General features: G+C 46.2%; 1 protein-coding gene across 1 annotated transcript in view; it reads right to left on the bottom strand.

Annotated features, from left to right (window-relative positions):
- Window positions 1-19,215, bottom strand: part of LOC124280272 (beta-hexosaminidase subunit beta-like) — a 29,464-nt gene extending 10,249 nt beyond the window's left edge. The window contains 10 exon segments of the mRNA XM_046716169.1: window positions 1,798-1,881; window positions 2,119-2,311; window positions 3,006-3,065; window positions 3,067-3,105; window positions 3,893-3,995; window positions 4,104-4,214; window positions 9,375-9,487; window positions 9,670-10,032; window positions 11,000-11,233; window positions 19,034-19,215. Coding sequence (XP_046572125.1) covers window positions 1,798-1,881; window positions 2,119-2,311; window positions 3,006-3,065; window positions 3,067-3,105; window positions 3,893-3,995; window positions 4,104-4,214; window positions 9,375-9,487; window positions 9,670-10,032; window positions 11,000-11,233; window positions 19,034-19,040 — 1,307 coding nt within the window. The 5' untranslated portion in view covers window positions 19,041-19,215.
- Between the last annotated feature and the right edge of the window lie 1,943 nt (window positions 19,216-21,158).

The raw sequence follows: 21,158 nt of genomic DNA, 5'->3' as shown, positions 1-21,158 counted from the left end.
CAATCAGATGTCAGTTTTCTAAAATGATTCGATTTAATTTATTTACGACTTTTAGAAAGTGTGCATATTGTCAACATAACAGCGCCTCTAGATTTTTGTATTTAAGATACCAAAATCGGATAAGCAGGGCAGGGCAGGGCAGGGCAGGGCAGGGCAGGGCTGTAAAACGACATATATATGCTACATTGCTCGAAAGGGTATTCTTCACTTACCAGCATCACAAATGTCACACAAAATTCAAATTCATAAAATACATTAAACCAATAAAAATACAGAAATGTGTCGATTCGCCGACCTTCTGATTCCTAAGACAAGACCAGAGTTGTTTGTTCCCGTGACAGGTTGTCATGGTAACGGCGTCATGGGAGAGGAGGGCCAGACAAGTGCTAATTAGCAGGAATGGCAAAATTGACTGAGTTCGATCAAACACTGTATTGTTTGTCTACTAATATTATGTATAGCATTGAAGCAGATAACCATTTCTCTAATTACACATCAACAATGGAGTTTCGTGCAGGGTACAAGCTACGAAGTCCTGACCTCAGACTCGACTGAATATAGACAGCGGACCGTGAAGAGTGATAAAGCTTCTTTAAAACACACCCGATGATTGTTTTCCAGACTTTTGTCAACAACAGGGTGTGTATGTCAGGCGAAACATTCGTCTCTCACTCATCAATGCACGTGTAAGATGTTGTTTTTTACACAACTTTTCCTAACCACTTTTTAAAAAAGAATTAAAACGCCTGCCCTGGGAACGACGTGAACATGTTATCTTTGACTCTACACAGGCAGTCATGCGCGTCAGGAAGTGTAAGCCACTCTCGACCCAGACAGTGCCGACATGAACGTCGCGCAAATACATCGTCCTGCACCATGCAGTATGAGTCACTGTCTGACTTTCTTTGCCCACACATTTCTCAAATGATCTTAGGCGGTTTTGGACGGATTGCGGTTTTTAAGTTGTGCCATTATAATGAGGTGAGGTGAGGTGAAATTGGGTTTAACGTCGTGCTTGAGAATATTTCGCTCATGTGACGACGTCATTATAATGAGCAAAGGTGATGCTGGCGTTTTTGATCTGCTGGCGACAACCACACAATCCAATCATGCCAAACACCGTCTGCTTTGAGGGTGGAGTGGTGCGGTATTGGCAGCTCCCTCTGGCGGAGATATCCAAGGGAGGTAACCAGCCAATCAGCACCCACGTCGAACTCTTAGAAACAGGATGCCTATTTTGTTTCAGTGTTTATATTATCGCTGTGTTTCTTTCATTATCCACTTAGTTTGTTTTGTACGCTGAAAGTAAACCCATTAAACTGAGACTTAAAATAGAGCGTTGGTAGCAGGATTAGATCACTGAAACATTGAATATATTTAAGTGAGGAAGCATGCCAAGATATATATGTTGTACGGTCATGAATACGTGATTCGTGTTTGGGACAGGTAAACCATTTCCAACATTCTCATTATTGTATAGCTTACTTCATTCGAAGTAGTCAAGACACATTACATGATCACGAGCAAAGTGAACAACACACACTTCCGGAAAATGACGGAAGTCGCTACCCTTGGCACACATGCAGCAAATAGTTCTGACGCTGCCGTTGCTCAACTCAGACAGACGACAAATTTCTATACAACCATATCTGAAAAATGTCGGATGTCAGCCCCTGGTTTTTGACAACGTGGATTACAAACGCACACTTTCTCAAATATCTCCTAAACTATACTGGGTGATAATTTCATATTAATGAAGGTCTATCTGTGACTCGCGCTGGGCACAGAGGCACCTACCTGGTAGTGAAATAATTCTGTACTTCTCTGTAATCTTCAATTGTTTCTCTTTCCATGAATCTAACGATATCTTTGGATTTAGCCCTGGAAACGAAAAGTGAGTGTTACGTTTGGCAACAAGAACTCCGAACGTTTCTAGGACGGGTTGAGTAAGTACTTTCTGAAGACCTTTAATAATAACACGACACTTTGACTCGTTTCTTCCAAGGTGCGTAAGGCGTTCATATCAGACGTGTGTAACAACACGCAGCAGCACACGACATGGACATCCTCCCTTCCGAAAAGCACGTAGCGTTCACTGTCACAACCAGAAACACTCACCAACACGACATGGGCACATCGTCCCCTCCAAGATGCACGTAACGTCCCGGGAACGCTGTTAGCAAATCATCCCACAACCCTTCCAACACCGTGTACGTGACGTTACTGCTGACGTCGAGCACCCGGTGCAAGTTGTCGTCGGCACAGTCGACCACGACGTCGGGGACGCCGTTTCCCCAAGAGGCGGTGTGACCTTGGCGAGTTGAAAGTGGTTAGGTAGCGATCACTTATAGTTTGGCATTTGCCAGATATTGTTCAGAAGTTCAGTATAGTTTTACAACACATATTACATCTTTGAATTATAGAACGAAAATCATTGACATTAATCAGTTGGAAATAGATTTTTTCACAAAAATGTCAAATGTAAACGTATCATGGCGTCAGGTCAAGTCGTCTGAAGCACAGTAATTCGCGGTTTGACATTTCATACAGTTATTACCGGTGGTTCGAATCCCAGTGGGACCAGTGGTTTGCCAGCATTATACAGATGTTCATGGGTTTCACTCATGCTATAAGCGTCCGTGACCTCTATAATTCCCACAGAATTTCAACTGAAATTTAGCTGTAACCGAACTCACTCATACATTTCCACAAGCCTTCACAGTAGTGAGTGAGTTTAGTTTTACGACGCACTCAGCAATATTCCAGCTATATGGCGGCGGTCTGTAAATAATCGAGTCTGTACCAGACAATCCAGTGATCAGCAGCATGAGCATGATCTGCGCAATTGGGAACTGATGACATGTATCAACCAAGTCAGCAAGCCTGACCACCCGATCCCGTTAGTCGCCTCTTACGACAAGCATGGGTTACTGAAGATCAATATTCTAACCCGGACCTTCACGGGTCCCTTCACAGTAGAGCTTGTACTGGGACTGGCATCTTACCTGGAGAGTCGAGCTCAGGAAGTACCCGGATGCCCCTCTGTCTGGCAAACTCTACGATATCCGCAAAGTCCGCTGCGTCGTACGTCTCCTTGTAGGAGTCCTGAGGAAAGTCATACTCAACACGTTATTTATATTACAGGCAGACAGACAGAACCTTATGTATGTAAGAGATAGATAGATACACAGATCCCATGCCCCATGCCGAAGTACTGAGCCAGCAATGGAGAGTGGAAGTCCGACTCTCCACCAGTACCATGAGAAAGACGTTCCATGCCACCGTACGAAATTAACGTCGGTCCTTAGGCCCGAAGCCGACTGAAAACCACTTGGACTCACAGCTTTTCTGCAGGTCTTTATGGCCGACAGCTTAAATTCAATTCTTTAACTCAGTTTGTTATAGTTGTCACATTTTTTGTTTGCTGGGAATTACATTACAGCTAAAACTTACATTGTAGCTAAAATATAGAGCCTACACATTCTGATCACAACTTTATATGGTTCTGGGTCCTTAGGGCCTGAATCTTTTCAGGGTTAAAGGCAAACATGCTGAAGGTCTGCCGGCACATCGTCCCTTACTCACAGACAGGCACAGCCAGGAACGTCTGGCGTGGTGCAGGTTCCAAGGAAAGAACAACTTGCGGACATGGCGCAGGATCACTGTTATCATAATATCGCAGGGCTCTACACAGTACCTTGTCAGCGTTACCATCTGGAAGTACTGGATACCGCCGTCGTGCCACTTTATGGTAACATCCTCTTGCCGGACATCCGATATCAATGGGTGACCTCACTGGGCCTCATTGTTCCCGTTAGATCAGGGCATGATGTGCTTACATTGTTGTTGAGGCAAGGGTGGAACGTTTTTTATTACACAGTGGGATACTCACCTTGTTCCTGAGGCCAGGATATGATTTGCTGACCCAGGGGAAAGGACTGGTCATCTACCAAGCGCCAGTGCAGGACATTCAGCTTGTTCTGTTCCATGACCTCCTGGAGGAGACAGAGATATATTAGGAACTAGCAAAACATAACAGAAACTAGGGGGCACTCTCGGAATAGAACTATAATTCTGATGGTCGTTGTGTTGTTACGTCTCACCAGGTTCTCCTTGATTGTTGTTGGGTGGAGGAAGTGTGTGCCGGTGTTGATCATGACGCCGCGGTGATGGAACCGGGGGAAGTCCACAATGTCGGTCATGTGAACACACGGCTGGAACATACAATGACCAGCTATCAATGTATGGCGATCACTGCACAGCTACCATCGCCATATCCTGTGTAGGGTTAGAGAAGTATGTAATTTGCTGATCGAAGGAAAGCATACACTGAATGAATAAATAAAAGACAATCAACACATATGTGATAACACCTGTCACATTCAACATAACATAAGGCAATGAACGCTTAACAAAGGAAACGCTTCCTTAACACTAATGGCATTTGTATCTTGTGTGGCTTCCTCATGCCAGGTAGTGAAGCATGGGATGGTGACGGTCAGGGTAACACGGGAGGGCCAGGTACCCCAGACAGACACATATAACGATGGTGAGGTCGGGGACCGTGATGGTCAGGGTAACACGGGAGGGCCAGGTACCCCAGACTGACACATATAACGATGGTGAGGTCGGGGACCGTGATGGTCAGGGTAACACGGGAGGGCCAGGTACCCCAGACAGACACATATAACGATGGTGAGGTCGGGGACCGTGATGGTCAGGGTAACACGGAGAGGGCCAGGTACCCCAGACAGACACATATTGTGATGGTGAGGTCGGGGACCATGATGGTCAGGGTAACACGGAAGGGCCAGGTACGCCAGACAGACACATATAACGATGGTGAGGTCGGGGACCGTGATGGTCAGGGTAACGCGGGAGGGCCAGGTACGCCAGACAGACACATATAACGATGGTGAGGACGGAGACCGTGATAGTCAGGGTAACGCGGGAGGGCCAGGTACCCCAGACAGACACATATAACGATGGTGAGGTCGGGGACCGTGATGGTCAGGGTAACGGGAGGGCCAGGTACCCCAGACAGACACATATAACGATGGTGAGGTCGGGGACCGTGATGGTCAGGGTAACGCGGGAGGGCCAGGTACCCCAGACAGACACATATAACGATGGTGAGGTCGGAGACCGTGATGGTCAGGGTAACGCGGGAGGGCCAGGTACCCCAGACAGACACATATAACGATGGTGAGGAGACCGTGGAGACACGTGATGGTCAGGGTAACGCGGAGGGCCAGGAGGGCCAGGTACCCCAGACAGACACATATAACGATGGTGAGGTCGGGGACCGTGATAGTCCAGTCAGGAGTAACGCGGGAGGGCCAGGTACCCCAGACAGACACATATAACGATGGTGAGGTCGGGGACCATGATGGTCAGGGTAACACAGGGAGGGCCAGGTACCCCAGACAGACACATAACGATGGTGAGGACGGAGACCGTGATGGTCAGGGTAACGCGGGAGGGCCAGGTACCCCAGACAGACACATATAACGATGGTGAGGACGGGAGACCGTGATGGTCAGGAGTAACGCGGGAGGGCCAGGTACCCCAGACAGACACATATAACGATGGTGAGGTCGGGGACCGTGATGGTCAGGGGTAACGGAGGGCCAGGTACCCCAGACAGACACATATAACGATGGTGAGGACGGAGACCGTGATGGTCAGGAGTAGACGCTTGGGAGGGGCCAGGTACCCCAGACAGACACATATAACGATGGTGAGGTCAGGGACAGACCGTGATGGTCAGGGGTAACGCCAGACAGACACATATAACGAGGGCCAGGAGGTACCCCAGACAGACACATATAACGATGGTGAGGACAGAGACCGTGATGGTCAGGGTAACGCGGGAGGGCCAGGTACCCCAGACAGACAGACACATATAACGATGGTGAGGACGGAGACCATGATGGTCAGGGTAACTCGGGAGGGCCAGGTACCCCAGACAGACACATATAATGATGGTGAGGACGGGAGACCGTGATGGTCAGGGTAACGCGGGAGGGCCAGGTACCCCAGACAGACACATATAATGATGGTGAGGACGGAGACCGTGATGGTCAGGGTAACGCGGGAGGGCCAGGTACCCCAGACAGACACATATAATGATGGTGAGGACGGAGACCGTGATGGTCAGGGCAACGCGGGAGGGCCAGGTACCCCAGACAGACACATATAACGATGGTGAGGACGGAGACCATGATGGTCAGGGTAACGTGGGAGGGCCAGGTACCCCAGACAGACACATATAACGATGGTGAGGTCGGGGACCGTGATGGTCGGGGTAAGTCAGGAGGGCCAGACAACGTAACGACACACATAATGATGGTGAGGGCCAGGTACCCCAGACAGACACATATAACGATGGTGAGGTCGGGGACCGTGATGGTCAGGGTAACGCTTGGGAGGGCCAGGTACCCCAGACAGACACATATAACGATGGTGAGGACGGAGACCATGATGGTCAGGGTAACACGGGAGGGCCAGGTACGCCAGACAGACACACATATAACGATGGTGAGGACGGAGACCGTGATGGTCAGGGTAACGCGGGAGGGCCAGGTACCCCAGACAGACACATATATAATGATGGTGAGGACGGAGACCGTGATGGTCAGGGCAACGGGAGGGAGGGCCAGGTACGCCCAGACAGACACATATAATGATGGTGAGGGACGGGGAGACCATGATGGTCAGGGTAACTCGGGAGGGCCAGGTACCCCAGACAGACACATATAACGATGGTGAGGACGGAGACCGTGATAGTCAGGGTAACGCGGGAGGGCCAGGTACCCCAGACAGACACATATAATGATGGTGAGGACGGAGACCGTGATGGTCAGGAGCAGACACATATAATGTACGGGGGAGGGCCAGGTACCCCAGACAGACACATATAACGATGGTGAGGTCGGGACCGTGATGGTCAGGGGTAACGGGAGGGCCAGGTACCCAGACAGACACACATATAACGATGGTGAGGACAGAGACCGTGATGGTCAGGAGTAACTCAGGAGGGCCAGGTACCCCAGACAGACACATATATAACGATGGTGAGGTTGGGGACCGTGATGGTCAGGAAGTACGCAGGGGAGGGCCAGGTACCCCAGACAGACACATATAACGATGGTGAGGTCAGGGACCGTGATGGTCAGGAGTAACACGGGAGGGCCAGGTACCCCAGACAGACACATATAACGATGGTGAGGTCGGGGACCGTGATGGTCAGGAGTAACGCGGAGGGCCAGGTACCCCAGACAGACACATATAACGATGGTGAGGACGGAGACCATGATGGTCAGGGTAACGCTTGGGGGAGGGCCAGGTACCCCAGACAGACACATATAATGATGGTGAGGTCGGGGACCGTGATGGTCAGGGTAACGCTGGGAGGGCCAGGTACCCCAGACAGACACATATAACGATGGTGAGGACGGAGACCATGATGGTCAGGGTAACGCGGGAGGGCCAGGTACCCCAGACAGACACATATAATGATGGTGAGGTCGGGGAACGTGATGGTCAGGGTAACGCGGGAGGGCCAGGTACCCCAGACAGACACATATAACGATGGTGAGGACGGAGACCATGATGGTCAGGGTAACGCGTGGGAGGGTCAGGTACCCCAGACAGACACATATAACGATGGTGAGGTCAGGGTCAGGAGTACGTGATGGTCAGGACAGACACATAACGATGGTGGAGGGCCAGGTACCCCAGACAGACACATATAATGATGGTGAGGACGGAGACCGTGATAGTCAGGAGGTAACGTGGGAGGGCCAGGTACCCCAGACAGACACATATAATGATGGTGAGGTCAGGGGAACGTGATGGTCAGGAGTAACGCAGGAGGGCCAGGTACCCCAGACAGACACATATAATGATGGTGAGGTCGGGGACCGTGATGGTCAGGAGTAACATACTTAGGAGGGCCAGGTACCCCAGACAGACACATATAACGATGGTGAGGACGGAGACCGTGATGGTCAGGAGCAACTTGGGAGGGAGGGCCAGGTACATATAACAGACAGACATATATATCAGGAGACGATGGTGAGGGAGGGAGACAGACACATGATGGTCAGGACCGTGATGGTCAGGAGTAACGTGGGAGGGCCAGGTACCCCAGACAGACACATATAGCGATGGTGAGGAGTCGGGGACCATGATGGTCAGGGTAACACAGGAGGGCCAGGTACCCCAGACAGACACATATAACGATGGTGAGGACGGAGACCGTGATGGTCAGGGGTAAGCGCAGGGAGGGCCAGGTACCCCAGACAGACACATATAGTGATGGTGAGGACGGAGACCGTGATGGTCAGTGGTAACACAGGAAGGTACAGCCAGACAGACACATATACACAATGAGCGATGGTGAGGTGGAGAACGTGTCAGGTCAGGAGTGAACACATATGGTGAGGGGGCCATGGTCAGGATGCTGACAGAGGCCAGACAGACACATATTACGATGGTGAGGACGGAGACCATGATGGTCAGGAGGTAACACTTGGGAGGGCCAGGTACCCCAGACAGACACATATAATGATGGTGAGGACGGAGACCGTGATAGTCAGGAGGTAACGCAGGAGGCCAGGTACCCCAGACAGAGGACACATATAATGATGGTGAGGACAGGAGACCGTGATGGTCAGGAGACCGTAACGGGGAGGAAGCCAGGTACGCCAGACAGACACATATAACGATGGTGAGGTCGGAGACCTTGATGGTCAGGGTAACGCGGGGGAGGGCCAGGTACCCCAGACAACACATATAACGATGGTGAGGACGGGGACCGTGATGGTCAGGGGTAACACTTGGGAGGGCAGGTACCCCAGACAGACACATATAACGGTGGTGAGGACAGAGACCGTGACGGTCAGGGTAACGCGGGAGGGCCAGGTACCCCAGACAGACACATATAACGATGGTGAGGACAGAGACCGTGATGGTCAGGGTAACGCAGGAGGGCCAAGTACCCCAGACTGACACATATAATGATGGTGAGGTCGGGGACCATGATGGTCTTGCCAACACGGGAGGGCCAGGTAAGCCAGACAGACACATATTACGATGGTGAGGTGGGGGACCGTGATGGTACGTACCTGCCGACTATGATCTGCTATATGTACCTGTTGACTATGAGCTGCTGTATGTACCTGCTGACTATGAGCTGCTATATGTAGTTACTGACTATGGGCTGCTATATGTACCTGCTGACTATGAGCTGCTATATGTACCTGCTGTCTATGAGCTGATATATGTACCTGCTGACTGTGAGCTGATACATGTACCTGCTGTCTATGAGCTGCTATATGTACCTGCTGTCTATGAGCTGCTATATGTACCTGCCTGTGATCTGATAGATATACCAGCCGGGACAATGTCTCCAGGCCCCTCAAAGCTCCCCACACCTCACCGGCCGTGATGGACGCCGAGTTGTTGTTGATCTGTAATGTGTCTGAAGTGAACAGAATTGTTTCCAGTAAACAGGTGTATCAGCTTAAGTGATTCGAAGTAACTGATCATTGGATTGCTATGGGGCGATAATCTGTGATTTGTGCAGCCTAAGATACATTCACCCGCTCATTAAGACGTCTATTACGATCATTACGCTAGTGTGATGTTATAAGGTGTACGTACATGTTTCATTGGCAGTTGGTTCTGGATACGTCTCACTGCACGAGTATAGCACTGACACCACCACGTTGTGCAGACGAGCAGGGTTGCCTGGTTCCATAGAAGGTTCGAACTCTCCCTGGTCTCTGATGACTACTGATTGTGTACTGGGCGGCCGACCCGTAATAATGACGTAGTAGCGTCTCAGTGCCTTTCTGAGCGTCACACACGACCGAGACGACGGGCTAATAACAAACCGGAAGTTAGTATCTAGCTGATAAACCATGTTGGAGTCAGACCGGAAGTTACGTGGTAATGGCCATGGTTGACCCTGTGTTCTGTTTCTTGCCTCCGTTTTGTAGGCCACATGTGTATCACGTGGAAAATCTGTAACAATAGCTTTGAACACACAATGCTTTTTATACAATGTAGCGTATGACAACAGCAAAACACGAGTGATGAGGTGTGCTCCCACACTACAGACGAAGGTTGTCCGTGAGCTTTGTCAGATTACAGTTTGGGAAGGAGTGAACTACTTCTTACCCTTTTATAACAGTATTTCAGTTGTGTCACGGCGGGTAAATGCTTAATGTGGGGTGAGTGCTTAATGTGGGCTAGTGCTTAATGTGGCGCAAGTCTTAGATGTATAAAACCTAGGAAGATACAGTACAGACCAAGGACAACAATTCAGGCATATCTGAGGTTCGAACCCACTATCAGCACATCCTGACATAAAGGAGCTGAACATGGCGTACTCAGAACTGATGCATATGACCACAATGTGTCCCCATTACTTAGCAGTTAAAACAAGACGTACATCTTGGGGAGACCATGCCCACAGAACGCCCCAAATACAGGGGACTTAGATTCCTGGGCAAAAACGGGATTATGGCAGTGATATTTATTTGAGAAAGAATAGTTTTTAGTCTATTACAGTCTATTGAAAGACACCTATAAAACCACAAAACATATCCCTCACATCCAGTGACCGTTTTTAGAAACCCTAGTGTAGATTATTCTTCAGAGGATTCTCTACAACAGGTTTTGGTTACCCCAAGTAGCCAGATGCGAAATTATATCGATTCCAACGACACGCTTTTGTAGTTAAGCAACCCCCACTACAAGCAACACTGCCACCACCTCCACTATTACTGTCATTGGTGGTGGGGTAGCCTAGTGGTTAAAGCGTCACGCCGAAGGCCCGGGTTCGATTCAATGTTCGAAGTCCATTTCTGGTGTCCCCCGCCGTGATATTGGTGGAATATTGCTAAAAGCGGCGTAAAACCATACTCACTGTTTGCAAACTGAAGATCCGTGACTATAGGACCTGATTTCAGCTGCAGATGAGACGTACCTGGAATCCATCTCTTTGAACGACGTCGTTTTGGTTTCGTGTGACTCCTGGTCTGCCACAGGGACACGTCCATCCTCTCCTTGACCGGGACGTTCTCAACGGCTTCATACGGCAGCATCGCCTGCAACATAGCACTCCTCATCTTTCCCCGTCGACCTTCACCCGTAGCGCGAAAAACATGATTGTTCCGCCTTCTGGATCGCTTGTAAAACCTTTCTCCTTGGCGCCTCTGAGCTGCAAAGCGAATAGTGAGTAAGCCGAGTTTATTTCCGTGGCACAGTTGGAGTTGTTGGTTACGCCTAATTTGACAAATAACTACCATTACAACGGAAGGAAACCAAGTGGATGCGGTGGATCGAGGTTTCCGCTTGCATAGGACAGCTAGAAAGTTCCATTGTTTAGGCGAGCAGTGGGAAGCCTACACGAGGTCGACTATGGAATATTACGGTCAGAACTAGTCTGTCTCAAGGAACCATAGTATTTTCCATTCCTTCGAGACATACATGTAATGCAAAAGCTCTAAATATAGAACGTCTAAATTTTCTTCAGCCTCCGAATCTCCCACTGGGTCTCCTTATAAATTTAAACAGAGATATTTGTTTCTATGAGAAATATATATTTTCTGAGGTTAAGCGTTAGTATAGGTGAGAACTAGTGGTGGTCCGATTAATTGAAATAATCGAAGATTGGTCGCAGTGACTAAACGACCAAGCAATCGATCATGTTTTCTCATAATCGAATACAAACAATTCTGGAACACCTTTTGCATTAACAATTTTTTTTACACAAGGTTGGTTTTGTCTGTTATATTTCATGAGCACTACAAGCTCGGTCCAAGTCATGATTGAATTTATCTTAAAGAGCCCAAGAAATTTATGTTCCTAACATACTTGTCATCCTTTAAAGATGTGCAATTTGCGGGAAAAACAACCAAAGAACTACAAGTTTTTTCTTTATGCTTTTGTGCACACAGGAAAATTTCATAAATGACGCTAACCAATTATTTTCGATGATTGATCGGTTGTAATGAACCAATCATCAATTATGAGATTTTAACCACTTCCCAACATTAGTGAGAACAAACATGACCCGCTAGACCGAGTCTGAACTCAGCTATGATGACAGACAAAGGATAACAGTCAGATGGGTGACGAGGTGACGAATACCTGCCATTATAACTACTGAAGTAATAATCCATGAAAAAAAACGGTTCTAGAATAGTAACATATACTCTTTCTCATTAAAGTACAGATTCTAGAAATGTTTTGCTTGGGCCCCATCCGGAATTCAAAACCACACTCCCAGAGTCAAGCATCTAATCACCAGCACACAAAGTCAGCCATCTAACCCACTCAGCCATCGCAGGTTCCTCAAAAATGGAAGTCTGACAACTGGTAGTCTAGACCACGTACTGTGTGTACTGTGTACCCCAGTCACGAGTGTACACAGGAACAGCTACCACGGATGACAGTTGTAAATGCACAATGCTACATAAAAGTAGTGAAATGTAACATTTGTTAACATAGGTGGGATTACACTTTCTCAGTGAGGTAGAATTTCTAAATGATATTGTGTATTCATACTATGATAATATCAATATGATAAATATAATCGGCGCTAAACCCAAATCACTCACTCACTCCCCATGTATATCAAACCAGAACACTTATATCCCATCACAGACTTGAAGATAGCTGCAATAACATAGCTGTGTTTGAAATGGCCTTCGTTTCAGTGATGTACCTGGCCCGTTTTAAACATGTGTGTAGCATGAGTGAGAGATTTAGGAGTACACGCGCTCCGTTGTTGGCAGGGAGTGGACGATATGTCCAACATGTGTCTAATAGTCTGATATATTCTACAAGGATGTATCACAAGTAGGTGAAACTGTTATTAACCAACTCGTAAAGGTTTGGTCACTACTGGTGATATATCGTGATGTCCCCAAGGGATGTATGTACCACTATATTCACAACATGTCTCAACACCGAGGTATTCCGAAGGGATACATGTGCCGTGCTGTAACAAAGGAGATACGTACCGTAATGTATCAAAGGGATGTATGTACCGTGTACCGTAATGTATCCAAGGGACGCATGTACCGTGTACCGTAATGTATCCAAGGGATGTATGTACCGTGTACCGTAATGTATCCAAGGGATGTATGTACCACTATATTCACAACATGTCTAAACACCGAGGTATTCCGAAGGGATACATGTACCGTGCTGTAACAAAGGAGATACGTACCGTAATGTATCAAAGGGACATATGTACCGTGTACCGTAATGTATCCAAGGGATATATGAACCGTGTACCGTAATGTATCCAAGGGATATATGTACCGTGTACCGTACTGTGTCCAAAGGACGCATGTACCGTGTACTGTAATGTATCCAAGGGATGTATGTACCGTGTACCGTGATGTATCCAAGGGATGTATGTACCGTGTACCGTAATGTATCCAAGGGACGCATGTACCGTGTACCGTAATGTATCCAAGGGACGCATGTACCGTGTACCGTAATTTATCCAAGGGATGCATGTACCGTGTACCGTGATGTATCCAAGGGACGCATGTACCGTGTACCGTAATGTACCCAAGGAATGCATGTACCGTGTGCCGTTTACCATGTACCTTGTACCGTGATGTTTAATCGTTTCCTGAGGGAGATACGTACCATATTATTCATAAGTGATAAATGTACCGTGATACCCCAAAGTAATATTTGTATTCGACAGAGACATGTGTATCTTGACATCCCCAGTGATGTGATGTTCCAAGGGCAGATGCGTAACATGATCTTACCAAAGGATGTAAGTACGATGACACGTAGGTATATAAAACAAAGGTGTCCATATCTGTATGTTTTTGAACTTATAAAAACAGATAAGTGGCGCGATTTTCCCCAGGAATGTAGAAAGTGTCTGACCATAAGTAAGGAACCCTTTTGATACTAGATGCTTGATGGGCATTTAGATATTGACATCATGAGTTCCCTAGTGATGATATATCGTGATGTACCCAAGTGATAATGAGGCATATGTAAGATGATGTTCCCTACCAACATTTGTATACACGGCACACATATAGTTTTCTCGCTAACTTCAATAATAAATCCCGCAGTTATAGCACAAACAAACAAGGCGAGTCAAACTATGGCACGCTTATAGCTTGTGCTAAATCAGGATATAAAGACCCTGTTTCTGACATAGATTACAGAGACATATCTACAGATAAAGGTTGGCATGTTCCGACTGAAAAACAGAAACACCGAAACAGTATAACCTAAGAAACATTTTCAATTTTAAATGTAGTTATCATGTGGCCGGAATAGCGTGTTCAGATAACGGCAGACATTCATGACCTGCGTATAGGTAAAGAGTCCGATCCAGTACAAGTGAACGAAGATGGGGGATGGCGCTTTGACGGATGAGGGAGAATTAACTTGAGTTAAACGAAACAATATTTCGGTTATTACTTTACAGAGTGAGTCAGTGAGGTTTAATACCGCTTTGAACAATACTCAGTTAAACCATTCTCAGACGTTTTCCACTGTAGTGAACGGTTATAATTAGAAGATAAAGATACTCTGTTTTCATATTTTGCGGTCCTTTATTGTTGCTTTAAGACCGCTAAATGTAATTTAGAAACCGAACGCTGCCGAGGTAGAAATCGCCCATGTCTGACATGTTTGTTTACAAACAAAAGGGTCAATGGGTTCATTGTATTCATACACGGTGAATCGGTTACTTTAATTAGCGGTCTTTAAACTGCCATTTAAGTACGGTTTTGATGAGCTCTCAGCCAATCAGAATCGAGTATCACAAAATGTCGTGCTCCAATGTGTAATAATATCCAACGTTGCGTGGAAACGACAGGATTTCTGAGATATACTTAGAGACCAACAAAGGTGAGAAACTTCATGGATGACAACGTCTTTATGATATCATCATAAAGTAAACATGTCATCCATTAATCTTACCTTGTTCGTAACTCACCAATTTCTAAAATGACAGATCAGGTATGGGTGAATAGCTACAGCCAAGTGACAGGCCATCAGTGATACCTGTACCAGGTTAATTATTTCGTTTACAGCGCAGGAAACTGACACTATTCACACAACATGGTCAATTAGTTTCTTAACAGACTACAGTCATAACAACCATGCTTGCTGTGGAATATATAGCTACACTGTCTGTTGACTCTGGTAACGTAAATACACTATGAGATTCGTTACCCAAACTGGAATGGTTCAGATATTACGACGGTTGGCGCCTTTTAACAAAGCGATGCCAGCGGTACGGTGACCGCCACTCCAGTATTTTAAACATAGACTTACGTCTGTTGTCGCGCAACGCTTGCGGTGTGGAACGGGTCCCTTCGTTCGAGAAAGGTGTATAAACAGCCTACAATGGGGCTGATTACAAACTCTGTCGCTGAACATGTGGCAGTGGGCTTTTGATAGCTGTGAGGTTGTAGTAAGCTTCAGAGACACGAGGCGAAGACGAAATAGCAGCCATAGGAAGTAGGTTAATTCTAGTCGCATGTGACACACGTTCGGTTCGTTTCTCGACGTTTATCAGTGTAACTGTTGGTGACTATACACAGGCGAAGCTGGACAGGGTTAATGCACTTGTATACATAGGATTTAGGTGTGTGTGAAGGTTCGTGGGTGGAATGCTGGCATTAGTTGGGACTTATATCGGTTTAACAGTGCTTATCAATTGAGATACCACGGCGAACGGACCCGTGAAGGTGCGGGTTAGAATGAACCATCAGTAACCCATGCTTGTCGTAAGAGGCGACTAACGGGATCAGGTGGTCGGGCTCGCTGACTTGGTTGACATATGTCATCGGTTCCCAGTTGCGCAGATCGATGCTCATGCTGTTGATCACTGGAATGCCAGGTCCAGACACGATTATTTACAGACCGCCGCCATATAGCTGGAATATTGCTGAGTGCGGCGTAAAACTGAACTCACTCACACACCCATGGCGAACGTAACACTTTGACATGGGTACATCTCTTGGACAGCGCATACTGACATTCCGAGACCTTGTTCATCCCCTTAACGCCGAGCACAAGTCGGGGTAACAACAAGTACCATGTTTACGTGTTTCTTTATGGAATCTCACAGAAACCACCGACCTACGTCCTTTACCCTTACCGGCCACCCATGGGCATGGTTGACCTTCCCCTGACCAAAGTTTACAATCAGGGAGATCTTTATCCCAAACAGTGATGAGCGAATCCCGACACAACTAAGGGACGCAAGCCTCACACTGAATATCATAGACGGGTGACACGGAACCTGAGACGCATTGACATCTAGTATCTTCGGAGTAACGCCTTTCCCTGGTTTCTTCATCATTATCCTCCGAATTGCATCTGGCCAATCATCCCCTTATGCCAGTGAAATTAATCACCCTAATACTACCTGAGCACCATCATCACCAGAATTAGTGTCGTAATAAGATAAACTGAATGAGCAATATGGGTGCCGCTCAGTTACACGTGTCGCTCAGAGCCACACAACAGTGTGTGGAGGGGGCAGCCGCGTGGGTTTGGTATCAGAAGGACGTTGCGACCTACGGAGAGAACGGTTTGATTTTCTCACATCAGGAAGCTATTCGTCTAAACTAAGCAACGCAGCTAAATACCGCCCATTCCGAACATACGGTAGCATCGCTGGAATACAGAAACAGCTCGCATTCTCACGCTGCACGCCATTCTTGTTACATAGCGGATGACATAAGCCGATGCAGGACGACGGGCTGGGGCAACACACACTTGTTTGTTTCGTGGGAAAACAATAACATGATAAAGTATCCAGATCACAGAACAGATAAAAAACTAAATATACTGATCTGTTCGTTAATGTATTGATAAATCTGAGAAACCGAATACCGCGACTTACCACCAGACGCAAAATGTTGAATCCTATGCGCATTCAAATTGAAAAGACGGACACAAAACTAAACTCCTGCCCGTGCATGCACGGGAACACAGAGCTGGCGTATGAAAGTCCAGGAACGAATGCTACGTTTTCATAATTTGGTACCGCTAAAATATTTTCGTATACTTAGTTAAGAATACAACACACAGAGATTCACGACCGTTACAGAATGTGATGACACCGAAAAGGTAAACCACCATTGGGGTCCACCATACATCACAAGACGCTCATAATCACAGAACATCTCATCACCGATAGGGTCTTTGGTTGTCCACTTCCGGGTTATTCAAGTGAGGGGCGGTGGGGTAGCCTAGTGGTTAAAGCGTTCGCTCGTCACGCTGAAGACCCGGGTTCGATTCCTCACTTGGGTACAATGTGTGAAGCCCATTTCTGGTGTCCCCACGCCGTGATATTGCTGGAATATTGCTAAAAGCGGCGTAAAAAGCGCTTTTATCGTGCATTGATGTGTGGAAAAGCGCTATACAAATGGAACTATTATTAAAACTAAACTCACTTACTCACTCACTATTCAAATTGGCGTTAAACCCAACAAATACGTTTGCCTGACTATAGGTTTCAAACTGACATTACTTTGAGTCACTTATTTGAATGTCCTCGATTGTCTCATGAAAGCCTTTACGACTCCCAACCACCCGGTGTCTGTATTCAATGAGGGCATCTCAATCTGGATTGGGTGAATGAGGGAAGTAAGCAGTATTTCAACAATGACCTGAACAGTGAACATACTTGTGTATACAGAGGAATACCAGCGACTGTCAACCCGGATACGACTCACGATGTCACGCACTCGTCAAAGTCACATGACCAGTTTCCGGTTCAGTGTTGACAATGAGTGAGTGAATGAGTTGGATTTTACGCCGCTTTTAGCAATATTCCAGCGGTATCACGGTTAGAAACACCGGAAATTGGCTTCACACATTGTACTTATGTGGGGAATCGAACCCGCGCCTACGGCGACAATGAAGGACATTTATGAAAGTAAACAAGATATGCAGGAATATTTTTAGCTTATTGGAAATTATATCATTAAAAGTGCGGAAGTATCTGTCTGACAGTTATCCGACATCATAGGTTTTGGTTTCTGGAAATGAGCAAATGCAAACGTCTAGCTAACATCAGCCAAAAATGCGTGTTTTTCTTGGTAATGAACTTTGACTGTCGTTCTATATATATATATACAGTCGAGCACTGTTGTATCGAACTCTGATAACTCGATATCTCGGTTGTCTCGATATAACATCTCAGTCCCGGCAAAATCCTTCATTATTTATCATTATTCAAGCTCTTTTAACTCGATACGGATGCCTCGATATTTCGGATATCTCGATATAATTTCATGGTCCCAACAAGCAAAATTACCCTTTTAACTCGATATTTGCAAAGAAACTCGATATTCACCTACCCTTTATGGGCAAGTATCCCTCTGAACTGAACCACACATACACATACGTATACTGTACTACTATTGTACTTACAATTACTTTAATGTATATGTAAGTTTTTCATCTTTGAAGAGCCTTTCTGTTGATAGTTAAACAATAGAAGAACCATTCCCTGCCTCGTCCTAGAGGACGTAGTGAATCTTTAGGCCTATATATCATATGATACAATAAGTGATTGTAAAATAGCAAACCTACAAATGTTCTTCTATTCCCATTGGTTTAAACACATGCGATACCTTTCAAAGTGATTCCTGGATTTTTGCTGAAATGCCTAAGCTATGCAGATCCATGGAGCTAGCAAGGACCATATCATAATATGTTCATGCAGCTTGTGTAATCCGTAGATATCAACAACGTAATTTCATGAACAGACGCTTGACGTGACATCAACTCATTCAAGTATCAGATGCACTGTGTTCAAATAACGTCATCAATGGAAACACATAGTATAAGGGTCATTCAATACATTGTTAGCATTGTTGATATTCCAGGGCAACACATGTAACAATCAGACCGATACCCTGCAACAAGTGTGCATTTAACATGACAAAATACATTCCACTTAAGTGTCATTAGAATAACAAACATTATCGGTATGATTTCAACTTACCTGCCATACATCCTGTGGCCAGAAACAACAGCGTCAATAATAAATTAATATCCATATTTTAATATGACAACTTGGATTCAGGCATGTGATTGTGGCTGTGGAACACGGATGTGAAGAACGCTGTGTGAAGCTTGGGTTGCCGTGACGTCATCACAGAGGCTCGCGCTGGGTCAGAAGACGATCATGTGCAGGGCAAGATGACATTTTGTAAATTCCAACTTTTTAAAAAAATGCTATAAAGAAGGTAAACATGTGAAGTGAACTATTGCTGTGTAGCAGCAGGAAACCACTGGTGCCACAGCACATTCCACTCCTAGAGCCACTGGGTGCTCCTCTTTCACACATGCTAAATCGGGGTACCGTCAAACCCAGTTGTAAGGAAACTATTGTTTTGTTGCAATGTGCTCCATCGAGTATTAAAAGATCACATGGACATCCGAATAATGTATATACATGGAATTTGTATGGCATATCGTACATGAGGTTCAGGTATTGTCAACACACCGTCTTCAGACCTCCTCCAGGTTGTAGAGCGTGGTCCCTACCGAAGGATGTTAAGATATGCTACTTGTTGTTACCCTGGCTGAGTTGGGTACAATGGTAATCTATGGCATAATGTCAGTGACCTGGCTCTTTGGCGACATGGCTTATGAAATACACATCCTAGGGAAAATATGTCATTCCTATTGGGCCACCCCGGGCACATTTTTCGATTGCATACACAATTTCCACCCATGTCTGTTATGAATGATCCTAGCCCCAATCACGAAAATGTATTTAAACGAAAATCTACCAGATAACACAAACGTGCAATTCATCAGAATAACTATTTGTAGATATCCTCGTGTCATCGTGGGGAAGTCTACATTGGATCTTCGGTGCGGACTTTGCGGCTTCAACTCCCTCAGGAGACACGTGTGTTTTTCATGAAATTGTTCTATCATCTCTTGAATTAAAGAGAAAAGAAGTTCCGCCTTTGCAAAGCGGTGTTTAACTAACAATTTACGTCATTTAAACACGGTCGAAGACAAAGGAGCCATGGCTTAGATCACCTTGTGACTGTGATGTCCTACTCGGCTTTGTGTGTACACACTGGACGTGATTCACGGAGAGGGAATGTTCTCACGGCAACAGTCGCAGTAACACGATCGACTCCATGCCTAAACAGTCAGCACCTTTCTGCAGTTATATAGGAATTTACGTCAGCGCCTGTCAGACTCATCTCTGAAGTAGGCCGTAGACCTTTACCCTTAAAGCATGGGTATGGGGCTGAAAGACAGAGAAAGAGTCGAACCTCCAAAGGTAGGACCCGCCCAAGTCGTGAGAAGAAACCAGTACCACCTACTTACCCAAACAGAAACATTTCACAACTACTTTTCATTTACACCAAACGGATTTGTTTAAGGGGGTAGTAGAAAGCTATTCTTTTGGACTGAAGACACATCTTTAAGCGGCATTTAGAAGCTGGTATGGTGAAGAGGAACATGCTTATGGATAGTCAGCTCCTTCATTGCAATAGATGCGACGTTTCGGTATAGATGAGAACACCGACACACAACGCAAGGACGATGCACGATGCACAAGCAGAACATATACATGAAGGATATTTGAGTTTATACAATTGAAGAGATTGATGTACAGTGTGGTGACATTACTGATGGCTGTTGTGATTACAGATAATGGCTATGAGTGTGAGTGAGTATGATTTTACGCCGCTTTTAGCAATATTCCAGCAATATTCCAGCAATATCACGGCGGGGACGCCAGAAATGGGCTTCACACATTGTACCCATTTGGGGAATCTAAACCCGAGTCTTCGGCGTGACGAGCGAACGTTTTAACCACTAGGCTACCCCACCGCCCCTAACGTCTATGAATCCAGATGGACAAAGGGTAGGGAAAGGTTATTCTTTATTGGCCACGAACTTCTGTATTGTATTTGACAGATTTTGTGACTTGTGGACTGCGTAGTCTCGTATTCCGGTGTCGTGGATCATTTCACTGGTCGACTGTTGGCTGCCGTGGTATGTTTGGTTTCTGTAGACAAGAAACAATCACTTAAATATTTTAACGGCGATCACCGTTGTGTTGCATTTACGCAGTATGGAATCATTTTTGAAACCAG

The sequence above is a fragment of the Haliotis rubra genome, unplaced genomic scaffold (genome assembly GCF_003918875.1).
Source record: "Haliotis rubra isolate DU_JTF1 unplaced genomic scaffold, ASM391887v1 Scf264, whole genome shotgun sequence".
Taxonomy (NCBI): domain Eukaryota; kingdom Metazoa; phylum Mollusca; class Gastropoda; order Lepetellida; family Haliotidae; genus Haliotis; species Haliotis rubra.
Note: the sequence above shows the minus strand (reverse complement) of the source record. Positions and strands in the feature narration are given on the sequence as shown.